At 41.8% G+C, this 16,330-nt stretch overlaps 2 protein-coding genes across 6 annotated transcripts; both read left to right on the top strand.

Moving 5' to 3' along the window:
* Positions 1-4,133: 4,133 nt before the first annotated feature.
* On the top strand, positions 4,134-11,249 carry mynn (myoneurin). 5 transcript variants are annotated; one of them, XM_073487967.1, is made up of 10 exons: positions 4,134-4,208; positions 4,793-4,847; positions 4,961-4,983; positions 6,393-6,663; positions 6,780-7,705; positions 7,889-8,048; positions 8,279-8,457; positions 8,591-8,683; positions 8,834-8,959; positions 9,124-11,249. In XM_073487967.1, exons 4-10 carry the CDS (start codon positions 6,398-6,400, stop codon positions 9,552-9,554), a joined length of 2,181 nt encoding a protein of 726 aa, XP_073344068.1. In that variant the 5' UTR covers positions 4,134-4,208; positions 4,793-4,847; positions 4,961-4,983; positions 6,393-6,397; the 3' UTR covers positions 9,555-11,249. The 5 variants fall into 5 exon arrangements, with proteins under 5 accessions (XP_073344068.1, XP_073344065.1, XP_073344067.1 ...); XM_073487964.1 differs by having other exon boundaries at positions 6,390-6,663; XM_073487966.1 differs by lacking the exon at positions 4,134-4,208 and adding an exon at positions 4,261-4,520.
* A 452-nt stretch (positions 11,250-11,701) lies between these two features.
* lrrc34 (leucine rich repeat containing 34) lies at positions 11,702-16,183 on the top strand. The gene is made up of 10 exons (XM_073488086.1): positions 11,702-11,808; positions 13,049-13,161; positions 13,236-13,300; positions 13,436-13,519; positions 14,225-14,353; positions 14,602-14,697; positions 14,793-14,947; positions 15,069-15,224; positions 15,690-15,816; positions 15,920-16,183. Exons 1-10 carry the CDS (start codon positions 11,702-11,704, stop codon positions 16,181-16,183), a joined length of 1,296 nt encoding a protein of 431 aa, XP_073344187.1.
* Positions 16,184-16,330: the final 147 nt, after the last annotated feature.

The following is a 16,330-nucleotide window of genomic DNA, read 5'->3' as shown; positions in this document are numbered from 1 at the left end:
CAAAAATTAAAGTGACTACGAGGAGCTTTCAGTTTTTGTTGATTCTAGCGCCCCCTCTGGAGAAAAGCAGCACGACACCACGTCTGCTGTCGTAAAGATCTTTGCTATATGTTTTGGAAGCGAGTGACGGAGAGACCGCAGGAGGGATCGCGATGAGGTAATGATTTTATTTGTGATATGTGATCGGACCCGAGCACAGTTAGTTAATAACAACTATATGATAACAGCAGTCTGTTCGCTGATGGTCTCGTTTGCTGTTACAGGTCGTTTATAATCATCAGAGGACTCAGAGACTGTTTCAGTAACACTTAAAGTTCCTCGTAGTCGCTTTAACTCAAAATATCAACAGGATGTTTTTTCAAATCAGTTTTGGATCTCCGGGCTTCTGCAGACTTTGATTACACCGGACGTCATTTTATGTTTTTTATTGTTTGTTTGTACATTTTAAATCAAGTCTCCAGCTGCTTCAGCTGTTTAGCAGAATGCTGCAACGCTGTTTTACTGTGAAGCTCCAGAAATGTTTTGTGGACTACGAGACTTCACCTGACTTTCCATCAGCATGGAGGGAGGAGATGATGACCGGATGTCTTTTTTAGGTGAACTGCTCCTTTAACATTAACATCAGAATGTAACACTTTGACATTTGACCTTCTTATCTTAATTATAACCAACTAAAACTTTTTTCTATCTTTAAAAGCTGCCCCACAGACAGACAGACAGACAGACAGGTGGACAGACAGCAGCCTCCTCCCTGACATACAGCAGCCTTTATCAGTGAGGAGAGGCGGTTAAACCTCTCTGCTATCACATACTTAAACACACAGACACACAGACACACACACGCACACACACACGCACACACACTAGTCTTAATAACCACCCACACACACAAACTCACACACAGACCATCCGACCCCTGAAGGCATCTGCACAAACACTGACACACACACAAACACACACACACACACACACACACACACACACACACACACACACAAACACAAACACAAACACACAGACACACACAAACACAAACACACACACACACACACACACACACACAGACCACAACTGGAGCACAGAGCAGAAACAGAGGCGTCAAAGTGAATTACGCAACATTAAAGGAGCAGCACGTGTATTTCTGACTCAGCGGTGGCGTGTTAACGGACCATCTGATCATCAGATTGATGATTTTCGGGTGTTTTACATCTCAGTTTGTGGTTGGCTCCGCCTCAGCTCCTCAGCAGCCACAGCGACTGATAACACGTTCACAAGTAAAGATGCAAATACAGTTTTTAACAGGTCACATGTTGTATTTTCTAGTAGTGCGATGCAACCCACGTACATTCACTGAAGCAGTACATGTTTTCACTTTACTTGAGTATTCCCATTTTATGCAACTTCATACACTGTAAAAATGATTACTGTTATTTTACAGTTTACTAAGCTAATAATCACAGTTCACAGTAGTATACTGTAATTATTTTACAGTATAATATAGATAATAATCACAGGAATATATTGTGTTTCTGCAGTAACCTGGATACAGTTGTACAGTGAAAATACAGTATTCTGATGTAAAGTTACTGTATGATGCTGTGATAAGCATCTGCAGTTATTGTAGATATACAAATGTAACATAAGTCTATAGTAATATGACAGTAATGTGCTGTGTTTTAACGTAAACCAAACCATATTGCTTGTTTGCATGTTAGCCTGTCAACTTGATAGCATGTTAGCACATGCAAGTGCACCTTGTTGGACCACTTATAAGCCTGTTAGCCTGCTGTTAGCATGTTGTTAGCCTGTTGGCATGTTAGCACGTGTACCTTGTTGGAACGCAAATATTTTATTCCTCAATTACTGTATGCTGCTGTACCCTGTTTACAGTATTTCCTTGTAATGTACCATTTTTTACTTTTTACAGTTGCTTCATAATGTCGCTTAAATTCAAATTCACAGCAGCTTATTGTTATATTCTGAATACTTACCCATCATGCATTGCAAAAGCATAGTTACACTAGTTTACAGTCAGAATTTACTGTGAAACCTGGTGTTTGTTCACAGTGTACTTCTCCACATTTCAGAGTGAAATGTTGTGTTTTTATTACACTTTTTATCTGACAGCTATAGTAACTAGTTACTTTAGTAGTAGTAGCTGATAGTATTTGTACTTTTACTCAAACAAATTGCAATATTTCTACAATCTGGTATTTTTACAAGTACTGCAGTGCTGGAATGTAACTATGTTCATCATCTCTCAGCTGTTTGAACTGTTCTCTTCCAATAACCTGCAGGTACACACATACAGGTGTGTGTGTGTGTGTGTGTGTGTGTGTGTGTGTGTGTGTGTGTGTGTGTGTGTGTGTGTGTGTGTTGCCAATGAGAAAATTTAAAGGACAAACCCAGAAAATGTAGAAATGATTTGTCACACAGTCTGTTCACTTTCTATCAGACTCAGTGCTTGAGCCAGAAGTTTCATCACCTCTCAACAATAAATACAGGTTGTTGTGTTGCTCCGGCTCTCTGCAGTATCACAGCGAGGGAAGGAGAGCAGCGTTATTGACTGTTTCATGAGCCTGAATGGTTCCCTGGGTGGCATTTTGCTGCTGATAAACACCAAACTGATGCTCCCGGTGCAGATTAGTGAGGCTCATTTTAAAGGAGTAATGATCCTCTGTTCACATAATGAAGGTTCTGAGGCAACGAAATGATCCGAACTCTGTAACATAACAGTCGATGATGAGAGCAGGGTAATAACATGAGAAAGCCTCCCGGCAGGGAAATTAACAGAGATGTGGAGAGACTCAGAGAAGATGAAGGTGCATATCAGGACGAGATTCAGCTCACTTATCTCCCCATTAAAGTCCACCTGCAGAGATTTAAATCACTCTGGAGGACGAGTTTACTGGAATTTACTGTAAGGATCATAAATCACATTTATCCAGTGGATATAAAAACACAGTTCAACTGAGGATACAGAAGAGATGGAGGATTAAATGATTTGAGAAGAAGGAGATTTTTGCAGGGGACAAATACATCATACCAGCAGTCAGATGATTATAGCTGAGTCAAACCTACAATACAATATCTCAACTGGATGTGAGTGCCCCCCTTTCCAAAGCAGGAAAAACATCCTTTTCTGTTTGAACTGGTCAAGAGAACATAAACTAATTTTATTTTGCAGACAAGTGCAGACAAAAAGTAGAAGATAAACACTGACAAACATTTAACATTACAAAAAATATAGGTTAAATCATAAAGTTGACTATTTCTCATTTCTGAACCACTTTAGAGGAAAAAACATAATTTATGTTGTTTGAGTTCATGACAGTGCAAACTAAGAAGCACTTCTGTGTGGCTTTTCTTTGTTCATCTTATATTCTTAGGCTATAGTAGCCCACTTGTGTTTGAGGAGGTTTCAATATGAAGCATGACAGTCCAAAAATCACAACTATACTGAGGTGTTTTTATGGACAGAGTACGAGCAGCTTCAACACCCAGCTGACCAGAAGAGATTTCTGACACAACAACAAGGCATGTAAAAAGCATTAATGAGGCCTCAGAGTCTAAAAAAGTGTCATAACAACGACTCTGGCATCAGAGGGGTTTACATATGAGTGGAGTGGTGTTCAACATCCATCCATTTGTTGCAGCACAAAGGCTGCAAAAATATTTCAATAGCTAGATTATAATTTGTATGGAGTTCAGAGCTGACATGAAATGCATTGGAAGTGACTCAGACATAGCCTGGTATAACATTTCCACAAATCATGATCTTTCTTTTTTATCTTTTTTTGAGGGTCTTTCAAACTTTTATGAACTGAATTACATTTTCTAGGCTCATATTTATTCACATTTTTCAGTCTTTTCATCATGCTCCATAAGTTTATCTGGGATTTTGTCCTGGTATAATAAAATGATAATAAACACTTTCAGTCTCGCTTTTTAGCATTTAGAATATCACTGACAAATATTAAAACAAAGTGACATTTGTGGAACATTTTAATAAAAGGAACATTTTTAATTATTAAAGGAAAATCCCCTCTGTTCATGTTTTGCGATAGTAATCATCATTAACTCGCGTCCGTCGTCTGGCAGCGGCGGTGTTCATCTCGACTGAGAACGAATCTCTTTGCTGGACCGCGAGGTCTCGCGAGAACTCCTGACGTCACGAGGTAATGGCTGGAGATCGCGGATATTAGAAGGTACTTTTCTGCTTTTATTTACTTTGCGCTGGATTAAAGTGGTGCATTTACACCCACTATTTATTAAAACTGACGACGCGTTTGCTCGACTCGTCTTTGAAATCAGCGTTTCTAACAGTTTTGTGCCAACTTACGGCGACACCGCCGGTACAAACCGTCAAACCTTCGAAATAAGAGCACAATGTTTTCCGCGCTCTTTACCACTACACAAACAGTTAGCTTTAGCCTCGCACTGTGTCCGCTCTGCTTACACGCCGGAGGGTCATAATCGCTTCCGAGGAGGCTTGCACGGTGCACAAAGTACTCATAAATGTATGTGAAACGACAAACGACCACCAGGAGTCATTTGAAGCTATCTACGACACCGCTGTTAGCATTAGCATGTGTGTAAGGCCTGCTCAGGAAGCAGGCGGGAGCTTTTATTTTCCAAAACTGTTTCTGCCTTTCACCTGTCGAGGCTGCTGATTCAGAGAAATAAATCTGTCCAGAAGTGTTTCTGCACATTATAAATGCTTATGCAGACTGTCATTACGCCCCATGGATTGTGCCAATAGTCTCATTCATGACTCTCTAATCTCCAACAGGGAAATCTGCAATCAAAAGAGTTACAGAGGAGGTGAAGCAGACACACTACTGAGAGTAAGTTGGTACTTTTATGTTTACAAGTCCAGCAGAGTAATCATTCTGTGCTTTGAGTCTGTTTTCTTGCTATATTCTAAATTTAATTTTAATATTGTGTTTGTGTTTTGCAGCTCTGGCTTTGGATTTTCACAAGGTGAGTGATATAAACACACAATCAAGCTTTATTCAAATTACAGGCTGGTTGTAGGTCCTTAAATGCACCACACTGTGTCAGTTACATCTAAGATGAGAAGTCACTCCACTACTGGAAAATAAGTCAGGGATATGTGCATAAGTACGTGTGCATAGATGTGCAATAAAAGTCAAGTAATATACTAAAATATCGCATTATCCCTCACTAATTTTGAGTAGTGTTCATGTTTTATTATTGTCAGGCCTGATATATCGTCCTCCTCTGAACCACAGAGCTCTACTGGTGTCCAAAAACTATTAAAACGAGCCACTCCTGCTACAAATATGAAGCACTATTACCTCCTGTTTGCTCAATATACTGACCAACTTCTTAAAGAAATTATTGAGCCTCTCCTGTATTTATTTTATTTGTCCTGCCCTATTCTAGCAGCCAGCATCAAGTGTCACACATCCTTTGATTCAGAAGAACCTGAAGTTTCAGTCTGGCTCATTCAGAGTCTGAATTTTACTTTTGTTTTGTCTGAGAATGGCTGAATTTGCCAGAATTAAAAATAAAATAAAAAAAAACACAAAACAAATACGCCTGCCAAAATTGTTTATTTTTTCAACCTCAGGAAGTTTAGTTGTTTTTTTTGTTTTTATTTATTTAAAAAGTTGTACTTGGATGTTTTAGACTTCCACAGGGATTTTTGTCTACATCTTATCACTCTTACAGCCATTCATTATGATATCATCCTCGATGTTGGTCAGTGAGAAACAGGTGTAATTCTGTCATATTTCATTTACTGACCATTCAGATGTGTTTAAAAAACGCTCAGGTTATTAAATCATAACAGAGGACAGTGAAGCAAAAGTGACTTTTTTCATTGAAATATATGATCCATTGAACATAAACAACAAAAGTAGCTTGGCTACAACCATTGCCAGTTAGCCCAGAGGAAGAAACTAAGTGGGTTTCATTGACAAAACATCAGTCCTGTTCACTATCAAGCCTCTGAATGAGACGAGACATGTGCGATACCACCGGAAAGCTGAGGAACTCCATTTTACATGAGTTTTCAAAGTGTGTGGATAAGATTAACTGTTCAGAAGTGATTAAACATTTTAGAACAATAGATGTTTTTAGCCAGTTCTGGTCTTGTAAGGAATGAAACCATTACTACTAACTGAAGCAACAGTAATTAAAAAAATTGAATTAAATACATTTTATTTGTCTTTATCAGTATGTCTATGGCCAATGTCAAACAATAACAGTCCTACAACATGTCTGTGCTTCATGAGGCTGATTGTTCTTGGAATGAAAATATTCTCAGTTGATTTTAGCGTCTCACAGCGCCTCCAAGAGGACATCTTATAACCAGAATAACAGTGGTGTTCATGATGTCTGTCTCTTCCCTTGTTAACCAGCAGTGGAGATGGCTCATGTCACCAATCATGGGAAGCTGCTCCTGCAGCGCTTACATCAGCAGCGGGAGATGGACTTTCTGTGTGATATAACCATAATGGTGAGAGACGTAGAGTTCAGAGCCCACCGCAACATCCTGGCTGCGTTCAGCAAGTACTTCTCCTCCCAGGCTGAGAAGGGTCAAGACGTCACGACGTTGGACCCTGATAAGGTCAGCCGGTACGCTCTGGAGAAGCTCTTGGAGTTCATCTACACTGGACAGATGAACCTCAGCAGGTAAAACTGAATCCAATATAGGTTGTGATGATTTTTTTTTTTAGAAGAGAAATGAGATCAAACTAAATTATTTTTAACAACCTTGATGAATAAAGTGTTTGTTTTCATGGTTTCAGTACCAGACAAGCAGCTGTGCGTCGAGCAGCTGTGTTCCTGGGAATTACTGAGGCAACAAAGTACCTGGAGGAAGCCATGACCCACTGGTTCGAGCCGGGCGAAACATCCCAGTCTGAGGCGGATAAAGAAGGCGGTCTCTCTCCTCCCAGTCCAGGATCTCCTGGCAGCCCCAGCTCACCTGTCCCACTGTCCATTGTGTCTGTAACAGGCGGATGGCATGAGGAGGGGAAGGATGGCAAAGGGCAGGGTGACGAGGCCAAAGATGTAGATATGGAAGAGGGAGGCAGAAGTGATGATGAGTACACCCCCATTACGCTGAAGAGTGTTGGAAGAGGACAGGGGAGGAAGAGAGGCAGAAAGCCCAAGAGTTTCAGTGGCGAGCAGGCGGAACCGAGCAGCTCGGCTGACACCACCCCCAGAACCAGGGGGAGGGGGAGAGGCAGAGGGAGAGGCAGGGGGAGAGGGAGAGGTGGTATGACAAGTGTAGACGTGATTGTGGAAGATTCAGACACCAGCGTGAAAGACTTCGGGGACACGTCTGCAGACTGGAGCCCCTCACAGGACGACGAAACTCCAGTCAAGAAACCCCGACTGAGCAGCGGAGAGGGACGGAGAGGGCGAGGCCGCGGGAGGGGGAGAGGCCGGGGGCGAGGCAGGGTGAGGGTCGAGGAGGCAGCAGAGGAGAGCGACGTAGAAGGGGCAGATGATGACGAGGGTGATGGTGAGATTGGGGAGTTATCGGATGTCTCAGGAATGGACGAGCTGACGCTGTCGTGCACCGAGTGCAACAAACTGTTTAAGGATGCGAGCAGCCTGCACAGACACGAGAAAATCCACAAGGGGCTGAAGCCGTTCGTCTGCATCTTCTGCTCTAAAAGCTTCAGACAGGCTACCCAGCTGAAGACTCACCTGCGCATACACACAGGTGAGCTGAGTTATGAGTCGACCTTTAATCTGTCAGTTCATTTTTTTGATTCAACAATTAATCATTTAGCCTTTTAAGTTGTAAAATAGTGGTCATCGAAGTTCTCAGAGCCTGAGGTGAAGTCTTCAAACGTACATTTTAAAAGAAAGGAAAAGGAAAAATACTCTTTCCTGTCTGTTGCAGGCGAGAAGCCGTTCACTTGCACCGACTGCGACAAGTGTTTCGCTCAGAAGTGTCAGCTGGTCGCTCACCGCCGGATGCACCACGGAGAGGAGAAGCCTTACACTTGTGAGCGCTGCGGCTTCAAGTTCGCTACCTCGTCCAACTATAAAATACACATCAGGTCAGTGATCATGTGACTTCTTTGTGTGTTTAGCCAAAATAAATGCCCATTTTTAAAAATGTGTTTACTTATTCATCTTTTCAGAATGTGTTTTTGTCCTTTTCTTACTCTGGTCCCTTTTTTTAAGATTCATTTTTACCATTTACTCTCATGTTGTATCATTGTGTACAGAACAATGTTTATTGTATAGACCAATCAATGACATGTTTTCATGTGTGTGTTTATTACAGGCTGCACAGCGGGGAGAAACCGTACGTCTGTGACATCTGTGGTCAGGCTTTTGCTCAGTCCAGCACGCTGACCTATCACAAGCGACGACACACCGGAGAGAAACCGTACCAGTGCGATCTATGCGGCATGTCGTTCTCTGTCTCTTCTTCTCTCATCGCTCATGCACGAAAACACACAGGTAATAATGTTTTAACATGTTTATTAAGACGGCAAGAATTTAACTGGTTTTGAGACAAAACCTGTCGTCTCTGTTCTGTCACACTCATGAATATATTTCTGTCTACATGTGTATTAATGTGTTTGTGTTCCAGGTGAGACGCCGTACAAATGCTCGCAGCCGCAGTGTAACTCAAGTTTTGTGACGTCTTCCGAACTGAAGAAACACATGAGACGACTTCACCCAGGTGAGTTTTTCTCATCACACGTCAGACTTTTGACTTTGTGAAGAGGAGTTTGGTTTGGTTGATTTGGTTTTAATTCATTTTCTGTTTTCGTGACCAGCTTGTTACCTGGTCAGTAATATTGAGACTAACTTTGTGTGTTTGTGTGTGTAGATGGGAACAGTGGTGTGCAGTGTCTGCTGTGTGGAAACCGGTTCGCCAGTGTGAAGAACATGATCAAACACCAGGAGAAGGCTCACGCTGACGAAGTGCGGCAACACAAGGAGAGAGCCAGAGCAGGTGAGCAGTGTGTCACAATTTCTTCTTCTTCTTCTTCTTCTTTTTTTATTATTTTATTTTTGGAAAAAGAAGAGAACAAATACAGAGAAACAAAAACAAACAAACAAAAACAAGTAGTAGTTGAAGCATTCTTATCACGTCGTGATGTTTGTGTTTGTGAGCAGTAGTCCTCCTGGCGTCCAGTCATCCCGTGGCCTTTGTCCAGAGCAAACTCTCGCAGGAAAACAAAGGAATGGCTTCCATCCCGGAAGGAGAGCCACCCAACCCCGAACCCGCCACCCCCAACCCCAAAGCCACAGCGCCATCTGCAGCCGCCACCACTGACGCTGATGCTGACGCTGATGCTGACACTGATGCTGACGCTGCCACCACCCAAACCATCATCCAGGACTTCAAGGGGGAGCCCGCTCACTCCACCATCAACACCACCGACCAGGTGACCTTCGAGCCCGACCAGGAGCAGACCATCAACTCAGACACCCTCCACGCTCTGGTGGAGCAGCTACGACCGCCGCCCTCCCCTGCCCAGAGCCTGGAGCAGATCGTCATCATCAGGACGGTGGACAACGCCGAAGCCAACCCTCCTCAGCAGTGAGGCCTGAGCCACGACGGTGTCTCTCTGGTGGAACATTTTCACTTTTTAACAGTCAGTCAGTCAGTCAGCACTCACATTCAGGCTTCTGTCACCAGAAAATAGACTTGAATGGATCTTTAGTCATCTGTAAAATAAAGATAAATCTGTTAGATTAAAATCTGGTTTAATTTCATAGTTTTGTCCACTGGTTATATGAGTAATAACAACATTGTACTAAGCAAGTTGATAGCTGAGATCAGGGAACCCAGTCACATGATCAAACAAGTTGTAAAAAAGCAAAACCTCAGTCATCGACTACCTGATTCAGGTTGGTGTGTGCACACAGTTTTGCTGAGCAGTGATGCTATTACCAACATTTTATGTGTGCTTGTGCTCAGTTTGACCTCCAAATAAAGTGCTTTAGATCATCTGGATAATCTCTTGGTGGGTTTACAACCAACAATGTGATTGTCAAGTTTATCTAAAGTGATATTTGTATTACGTCGACTTACAATGTTGTTACATCTGGTAGAATCAGTCATCGAATTTTGCATTGGTGCCTATTGAAGTCTATGGGAGATGTGTTCAATGAATGGACTAATGACTGACTACAGTAGAGATCGCACCAATGCAAGATTTGACAATGTAACGTCCCTTCTGTCTTTTATAGGCTCCTTGTTTCCTGTTCTCTCAGTCATGGTTGCCTGCGGTTGACACAAACAACTCACAAACAACTAATTTAAACAGAGAACAGGATGTAAAGTGAGATGGTGGAACCAGAAATATCAGAGCCTGAACACATTAACCCCCTTTTCTACTGCAGTCATTCTAAATGTACCTCCTTCACCATAGTGTTAAAGTTGTAGATGTACCAGGAGCTATCAGGTGGAGTTTGCTGAGGCGAAGGGTCCTCAGTGCCGCAGAGTGCCAGAAGGAGGCTGTTTGAAACAACCTGTGCTAAAATGTGGAAATGTTCCCCAAAGTCTGAATTTCTGTCTCCATTTAGAGCCGTTTGTCCTGCGAGCGTCAGCTAAATGATAGAAGTTGTGTGTAACATCACTGACGCCAGATAGAAACCTACTCTCTGCTCCGTTTCCATCCACTTCCTAACCGCCAACTAAACTTCCACTACCATAAAAGAACAACTATTTTTTCAGACATGTGAAGAAAAGTTTATCCGATCAAAAAATCTACAGTGAAGCAGCCAGTCCAAGTCTTGCTTTAATAGTCGATGTAGTCAGTAGGAGCCTTGTTAACTTCATGAGATATGATATTATTTAATACAAATGTTTCACCCTTGAGTGTTTGACATGTGATGGTGGGCTTCATTAATGTAAACATAGCCCTGTTAATGCAACCCAAGGTTTTTGTTTCAGTGTAATAAAGTTCAATTGTTTTTTTAAAGCAGCTGTTTTAGGTCTTAGCAGAAGTGTTTGTGCTTCAGGCTTGCATTATATACAGTATGTATCTCAACCTGAAAGAAGCTGTTTTTTTTGTGTGTGAATGTGTCACGCTTTATTTTCTTTTCTCTTTTTAATTTTAGATAAAACGTCTGGATTTTCTTGTACAGAAATGTGAATTCCATATACAAGTTCCCCGCTGTGTAAAAACTGAACAGGAAAATAAAATTAAAGACAAAAAGGGACAATCAGATTGTTTGTCTCAGTGACTGCTGCAGATGTGTTGAGAAATAAAGTATTATTGCTTATAATTGCATACGATTTTCACATTTTGTCCAAAGCTGTGTCGGTTTTTCTTTCAGTGCCTCATATATTTATATTTATAGCCAGAATATTAAACACTGAATATAAAAGATAACGTCACAACAAAAAGCTACTGTACATTTTAATTTAATAGGCTTGAAGAATAAATGTTTTAAAAATTATATTAATAAAGAATAATTAAGTATATATATGAGCGGTTTACATTAGTTAATTTTGCGTTTTGTTGCTCTTCATGTGTGAGAGAGATTCCTGAAAGAAGAAGCAGCAAATGTATGTCTGAATTAAAAAAATATCCATAATAAATCAAAATATTTCAGTAAAGTCAGAAGAGGTGCTTTTGTTCTGGAAATTTACGCCAACTTCCTGTTTCTTCTTCTTCTGTCCTTCGCGCGACGCCATCCTGCCTTGTTGCCATAGCAACTGAACTCTTCCGCCGGCGTAACGATGGCTAGCGAAAACATTTCAGAGTTTTTCGCTGCTGTCTGCGCAGAACACGAGATTAAAATAAACCCACACATTGTAGACGTGTTAGAGAAGACGGCAGTAACGGAGTAAGTGGCTAAAAACAAACTCGAACGACTAAAAGTTGGAATTTAAGCCAATAACGAACTTTAAGATTAAGCTAGCTCTCAGAGCTAATGTTGCCTTCAGGTGCCGCTGACTCAGGTTGATATTATTTAGAAGATGGCGGCGGGCTGATAAAATAATTTTATTAGCTAAATTATTAAGTCGATATTAAAAGTTAAATGTTGAATATTTCTAAACTGGGGTGGTGAAGCCCCCATCCATTTTGACTGAAATTTTTGACTTAATTTAGCTAATAAAACAACTTTATTTATATATAAAAAGAAAGTAAAAGTGGCCTAACTTAAGTATGTAAAAGTACGTTAACCAAATATTAGCAGCAGTGGTGGAAAGTGAGTACTGTATTTAAGTAGCAACTGAGTATTTTTATTTACTGCTACTTTAGACTTCTTCTTCATCACATTTCAGAGGGAAATACTGTTATTACTTTTTACTCAACTGCATTAATTTGACAGCTATAGTTTACAGTTAAATTACTTCCAAAACATGATCAACACAATCCAAATTATGTTACATGCAACAGTTTGAATCAGCTCCTCGACCACCTAGAACAGTGATTACAACCACTACTGCTGCTATCCTTTTATTCTGGTGTAGTGATGGAGTATGACTAAGTACATTTACTCAAGTACTTTACTTAAGTACTTGTACTTTGCTTGAGTATTTTCATTTTCTGCTACTTTAAACTTATACTCCACTACATTTTGGAGGCATATAGTACTACATTCATTTGGTAACTTTAGTCACTAGTTACTTTGCCGATTACACGCTGCATCAGAGCCAAAGTAGAACATTTTTAAATTAATCTACACTGATTCTGATCATCAGGAAAATGCTGAATATCAGAGCCAATAATCGTTCGATCCATAGTATACAGTATGTACAGTACATACATGTAAATATATGTAACGTTTACTTTTACTTGTACTTTTGATAGTTAAGTACATTTTATATCATATACTTTTATACTAATACTCAAGTACTATCCGTATGGGTGACTTTCAGTTTTACCAGAGTAATATTTTAGCATAATATCTCTACTTTTACTCAAGTATAACTTTCATGCATGTATGTTTCATGCAAGGCCTTATAAAAAAATAGCTAAACACACAGCAGGTGTGTCTGACTTCAAATTTAATCCGGTGCATCTGAAGGCAGCACAGCTGTTCGTTTTTGTTGTTTGTATTGTTGTTGTGTGTTTGGCAGGAATGTCACCTTAAAACTGGCAGGAAACAACCGACTGAGACGTGTACAGCGACTTGATGATGAAGACGTTCTCGCTCTCTCAAAATGTCTGAGAAGCAACACGTGTGTGACAGGTGAGGTGCAGGTTTAGGTGAGCACCTTAACTTGGACGTTCTTGACCATTTCAAACTGTTTGTTGTGTCAGCAGGTCTTGATGTCAGGTACAATGACATAACAGATGAAGGGGCTGGACACCTGGCTGACCTCTTACAGGTAAGCAGGTAATGGTGTCTAAATGTGTCAGATTTAGTTAAATGAAAATAGTTCTGTATTTCTTGTTTGTCATATTTCATCACCTTTGTTCCAGTTGTGGTTTATGTTTATCGTCCTGTTTTCATTGAGCAGGAGGACAACTCAACTTTGCTCTCTCTGGACTTGATGTTCAACAACATCCAGACAAATGGAGCTGAAGTTCTCGCCAAGAGCCTGCAGGTTCATATCTCTTCCCCTCCTCCTCTCTCTCTCTCTCTCTCTCTCTCTCTCTCTCTCTCTCTCTCTCTCTCTCTCTCTCTCTCTCACACACACACACACACACACAGACAGACAAACAAAGGAAAGGAAAAGGAAATCCTTTCAGCTTGCCTTGAAGGTTTTTTCAACACACTCCCAGAAAAGAACAAAACCAGCTATGTGTTACTCTTTCTCTCAATACTTTCTGACTTCCTGTCTGTGGCTCTCAGTCTCAAGCCCACTGGTTCCTGCTGAAGATTTAAATCTTTAAAAAGAAAAAAAACAAAACCGATTCAGTAATTTCTTAAAGCAGCTGCTCGCTGTAGATTTGAGCAAACAGGAAGAGATAGTGCATTAGTTTAAGGACTATTTTCAGCAGCGGATGAATCCACATTTGGTGCTCGAGTGAGTATTTGTGGTGCAGGACTGTGAAAATTGGATTGAGTCAAAATCATTGACTGTATAAAAAGATGGACGGCATGACGGGTCCTCAAAAGTGAAGCCAAAACATCTCAATCGCCTCCTGGTGGCCGGCTGCAGTACATGTCATAAACCACGTCCCCTGCGTCTTCGCAGATGGGACGTCTGCTCATATCACAGTAATCAAGGAACGATTTTAAAGATTGACCCAAAGTAATGATTTCCCCATCTCTCTCTCTCTCTCTCTCTCTCTCTCTCTCTCTTCAGTGTAACAGCACCTTGCTCTCTCTCGGACTGTCAGGTAATAAGATTGAGAACAGAGGAGCCATGCACCTGGCCAGCATGCTGCAGGTGAACAACACCCTGAAGGAGCTGGAGTTGGCTGACTGCGACCTGGTAAACACACACAGAGTGCTGTTAAGCATGCTGGTCGGAGAAATTACTTTTTAGTTTCTAAAGAATCAGGATGACTAAAGCTGAAAGAGTAACAAAAAATATCCACAAAAAATAAAGTAATTCCTGTGATTTTATGTTCATATTTCTGGGGTCAGCGTGGTTGTTAGCCGTCCTGGATTCCCAGGAGGACTTTTAAACTTGCAGTCAGACAGAAGCCAGCCTCTCTGACCCTGCCTCTGTCCCTGCAGGCCACTCAGAGTGTGATAGCGTTCGCCATCATGTTGAAAAGCAACAGCACTCTTCACTCTGTCGATATCAGCCGGCCGCTGCTCTTCAGCCACCAGGTACAGACACACAGAGCGTCACAGTGGTGTATTATATAAATCTGGCGTGGACGGATGTATGACTCTGACCTGGAGCTCTCTCTGTCTGTCTTCAGGAGGAGTGGGCGGTGCACTTCTCTGAGATGCTGGTGCTGAACAGCAGCCTGGTGGAGCTCCACCTGGGGAAGATGGGGATGACAGACACCGGGATGGAGAGGCTGACTGAAGGCCTGCGGCTCAACCACAGCCTGCGCTACCTGGACCTGCGCTGGTAGAACAAAACATCCTCTACGTCACATTGACTCATAGACGGCATAGATGGACTGTAATTCAGAATCCACCTCTCCCTGTCTACTGTCCCTCCTCTTGATCTGGTCTTTGTTGTCCTGCAGTAACCGTGTGACTCGTGACGGCGTGCATCATCTCTCCAAGGTGCTGAAGCAGAACCCGACCCTGGAGGTCATAGATCTGTCGTCCAATCGGATTGAAGATGAAGGTGCTGTGTACCTGAGCGAGGCTGTGGCCTGGCCAGGCTGCGTCCTGAGAGAGTGAGTCCTGCACACTCAGACAAAAACTTAAACTCTGCAACATTAGATATCCAAGTTAAAGGGATATTCCACCGGCTGGCTAGAGGAACATTTTCTCAGATGTGCTCTTGCTTTTAAGAACTGTTGTATTTTGGGCCGCCATGGTGGCTCCCAACCTTTTGGGCTTGGACCTCCTTAAATGAGGGACTGACTATTGTAGACCCCCATAAGTCTGGTTCCTTCTCAGATTTGTCTCATTTGAAGGAATTTTAAGGGTCAGAACAGAATAATCCATTTTTTTTACTTGTTTTAATGTTTTTTAAAGATTTAAAAGGTAAAAGTATCCAGATTTGTTGTTTTTGCTTATTTCCGTGTCATATTTCACTCCGTTTTCTATTACGAAACTTTTACAACAAATTAATTATCAGACTCTGGATCAGCTGGAAGTATTTACATAAGACACACTGTCTGACTGTCTGCCTTCAGGCTGTCTGTCAGCAGTAACAACATCAGGACGGAGGGTCTGCTGTCTCTGGCTCGGGCCATGAAAGTTAACACAACTCTGAGCCACATCTACATTTGGGGAAACCACCTGGAAGAGCCTGTCCGTCAGGTAACACACACAGAAGTATTCAACATATTCTTGCTGAACCGGATACACTGTCTTTTTCGTATTTTATGGGTATGATTTTAACTCCCTCCTGCTCCCCCGTCAGGCCTTCAGAGAGCTGATCACCAGCGGCCGCCTGCCTCCAGAGCAGACAGATGTCAGCGCCTACGAGGTGGACGGTCAGGTGTTTCTCGCTGAGGTCTTCCACAGTTTGAGGAGACACTATTACAAGACAAACAGCGACGGTACAGACACATCCACCACCTCCAACACTGCAGCAGACCTGTTAACATCCCACGCTGCCAGCCCTGACTCCACCTCTCCACCACAGATTGAGGGTCAGCAACTTGTTCCCATGCAGCCCTGCTAGACTCTCATTAACCTCCTCACACCCACCAGCTTCCCCACAGACTGAGACTTACAGACGGACTCAAAAATAGACTGATTACAAAATATACACACGTCAAAAGAAGAAAATAAAACACTTCAAATAAGCTCAAAGAAAGAAGTCATGAAA

This window comes from Pagrus major, chromosome 19 (assembly GCF_040436345.1).
Source record: "Pagrus major chromosome 19, Pma_NU_1.0".
NCBI classification, from domain to species: domain Eukaryota; kingdom Metazoa; phylum Chordata; class Actinopteri; order Spariformes; family Sparidae; genus Pagrus; species Pagrus major.
This window is presented reverse-complemented; position numbering and strand designations above follow the sequence as displayed.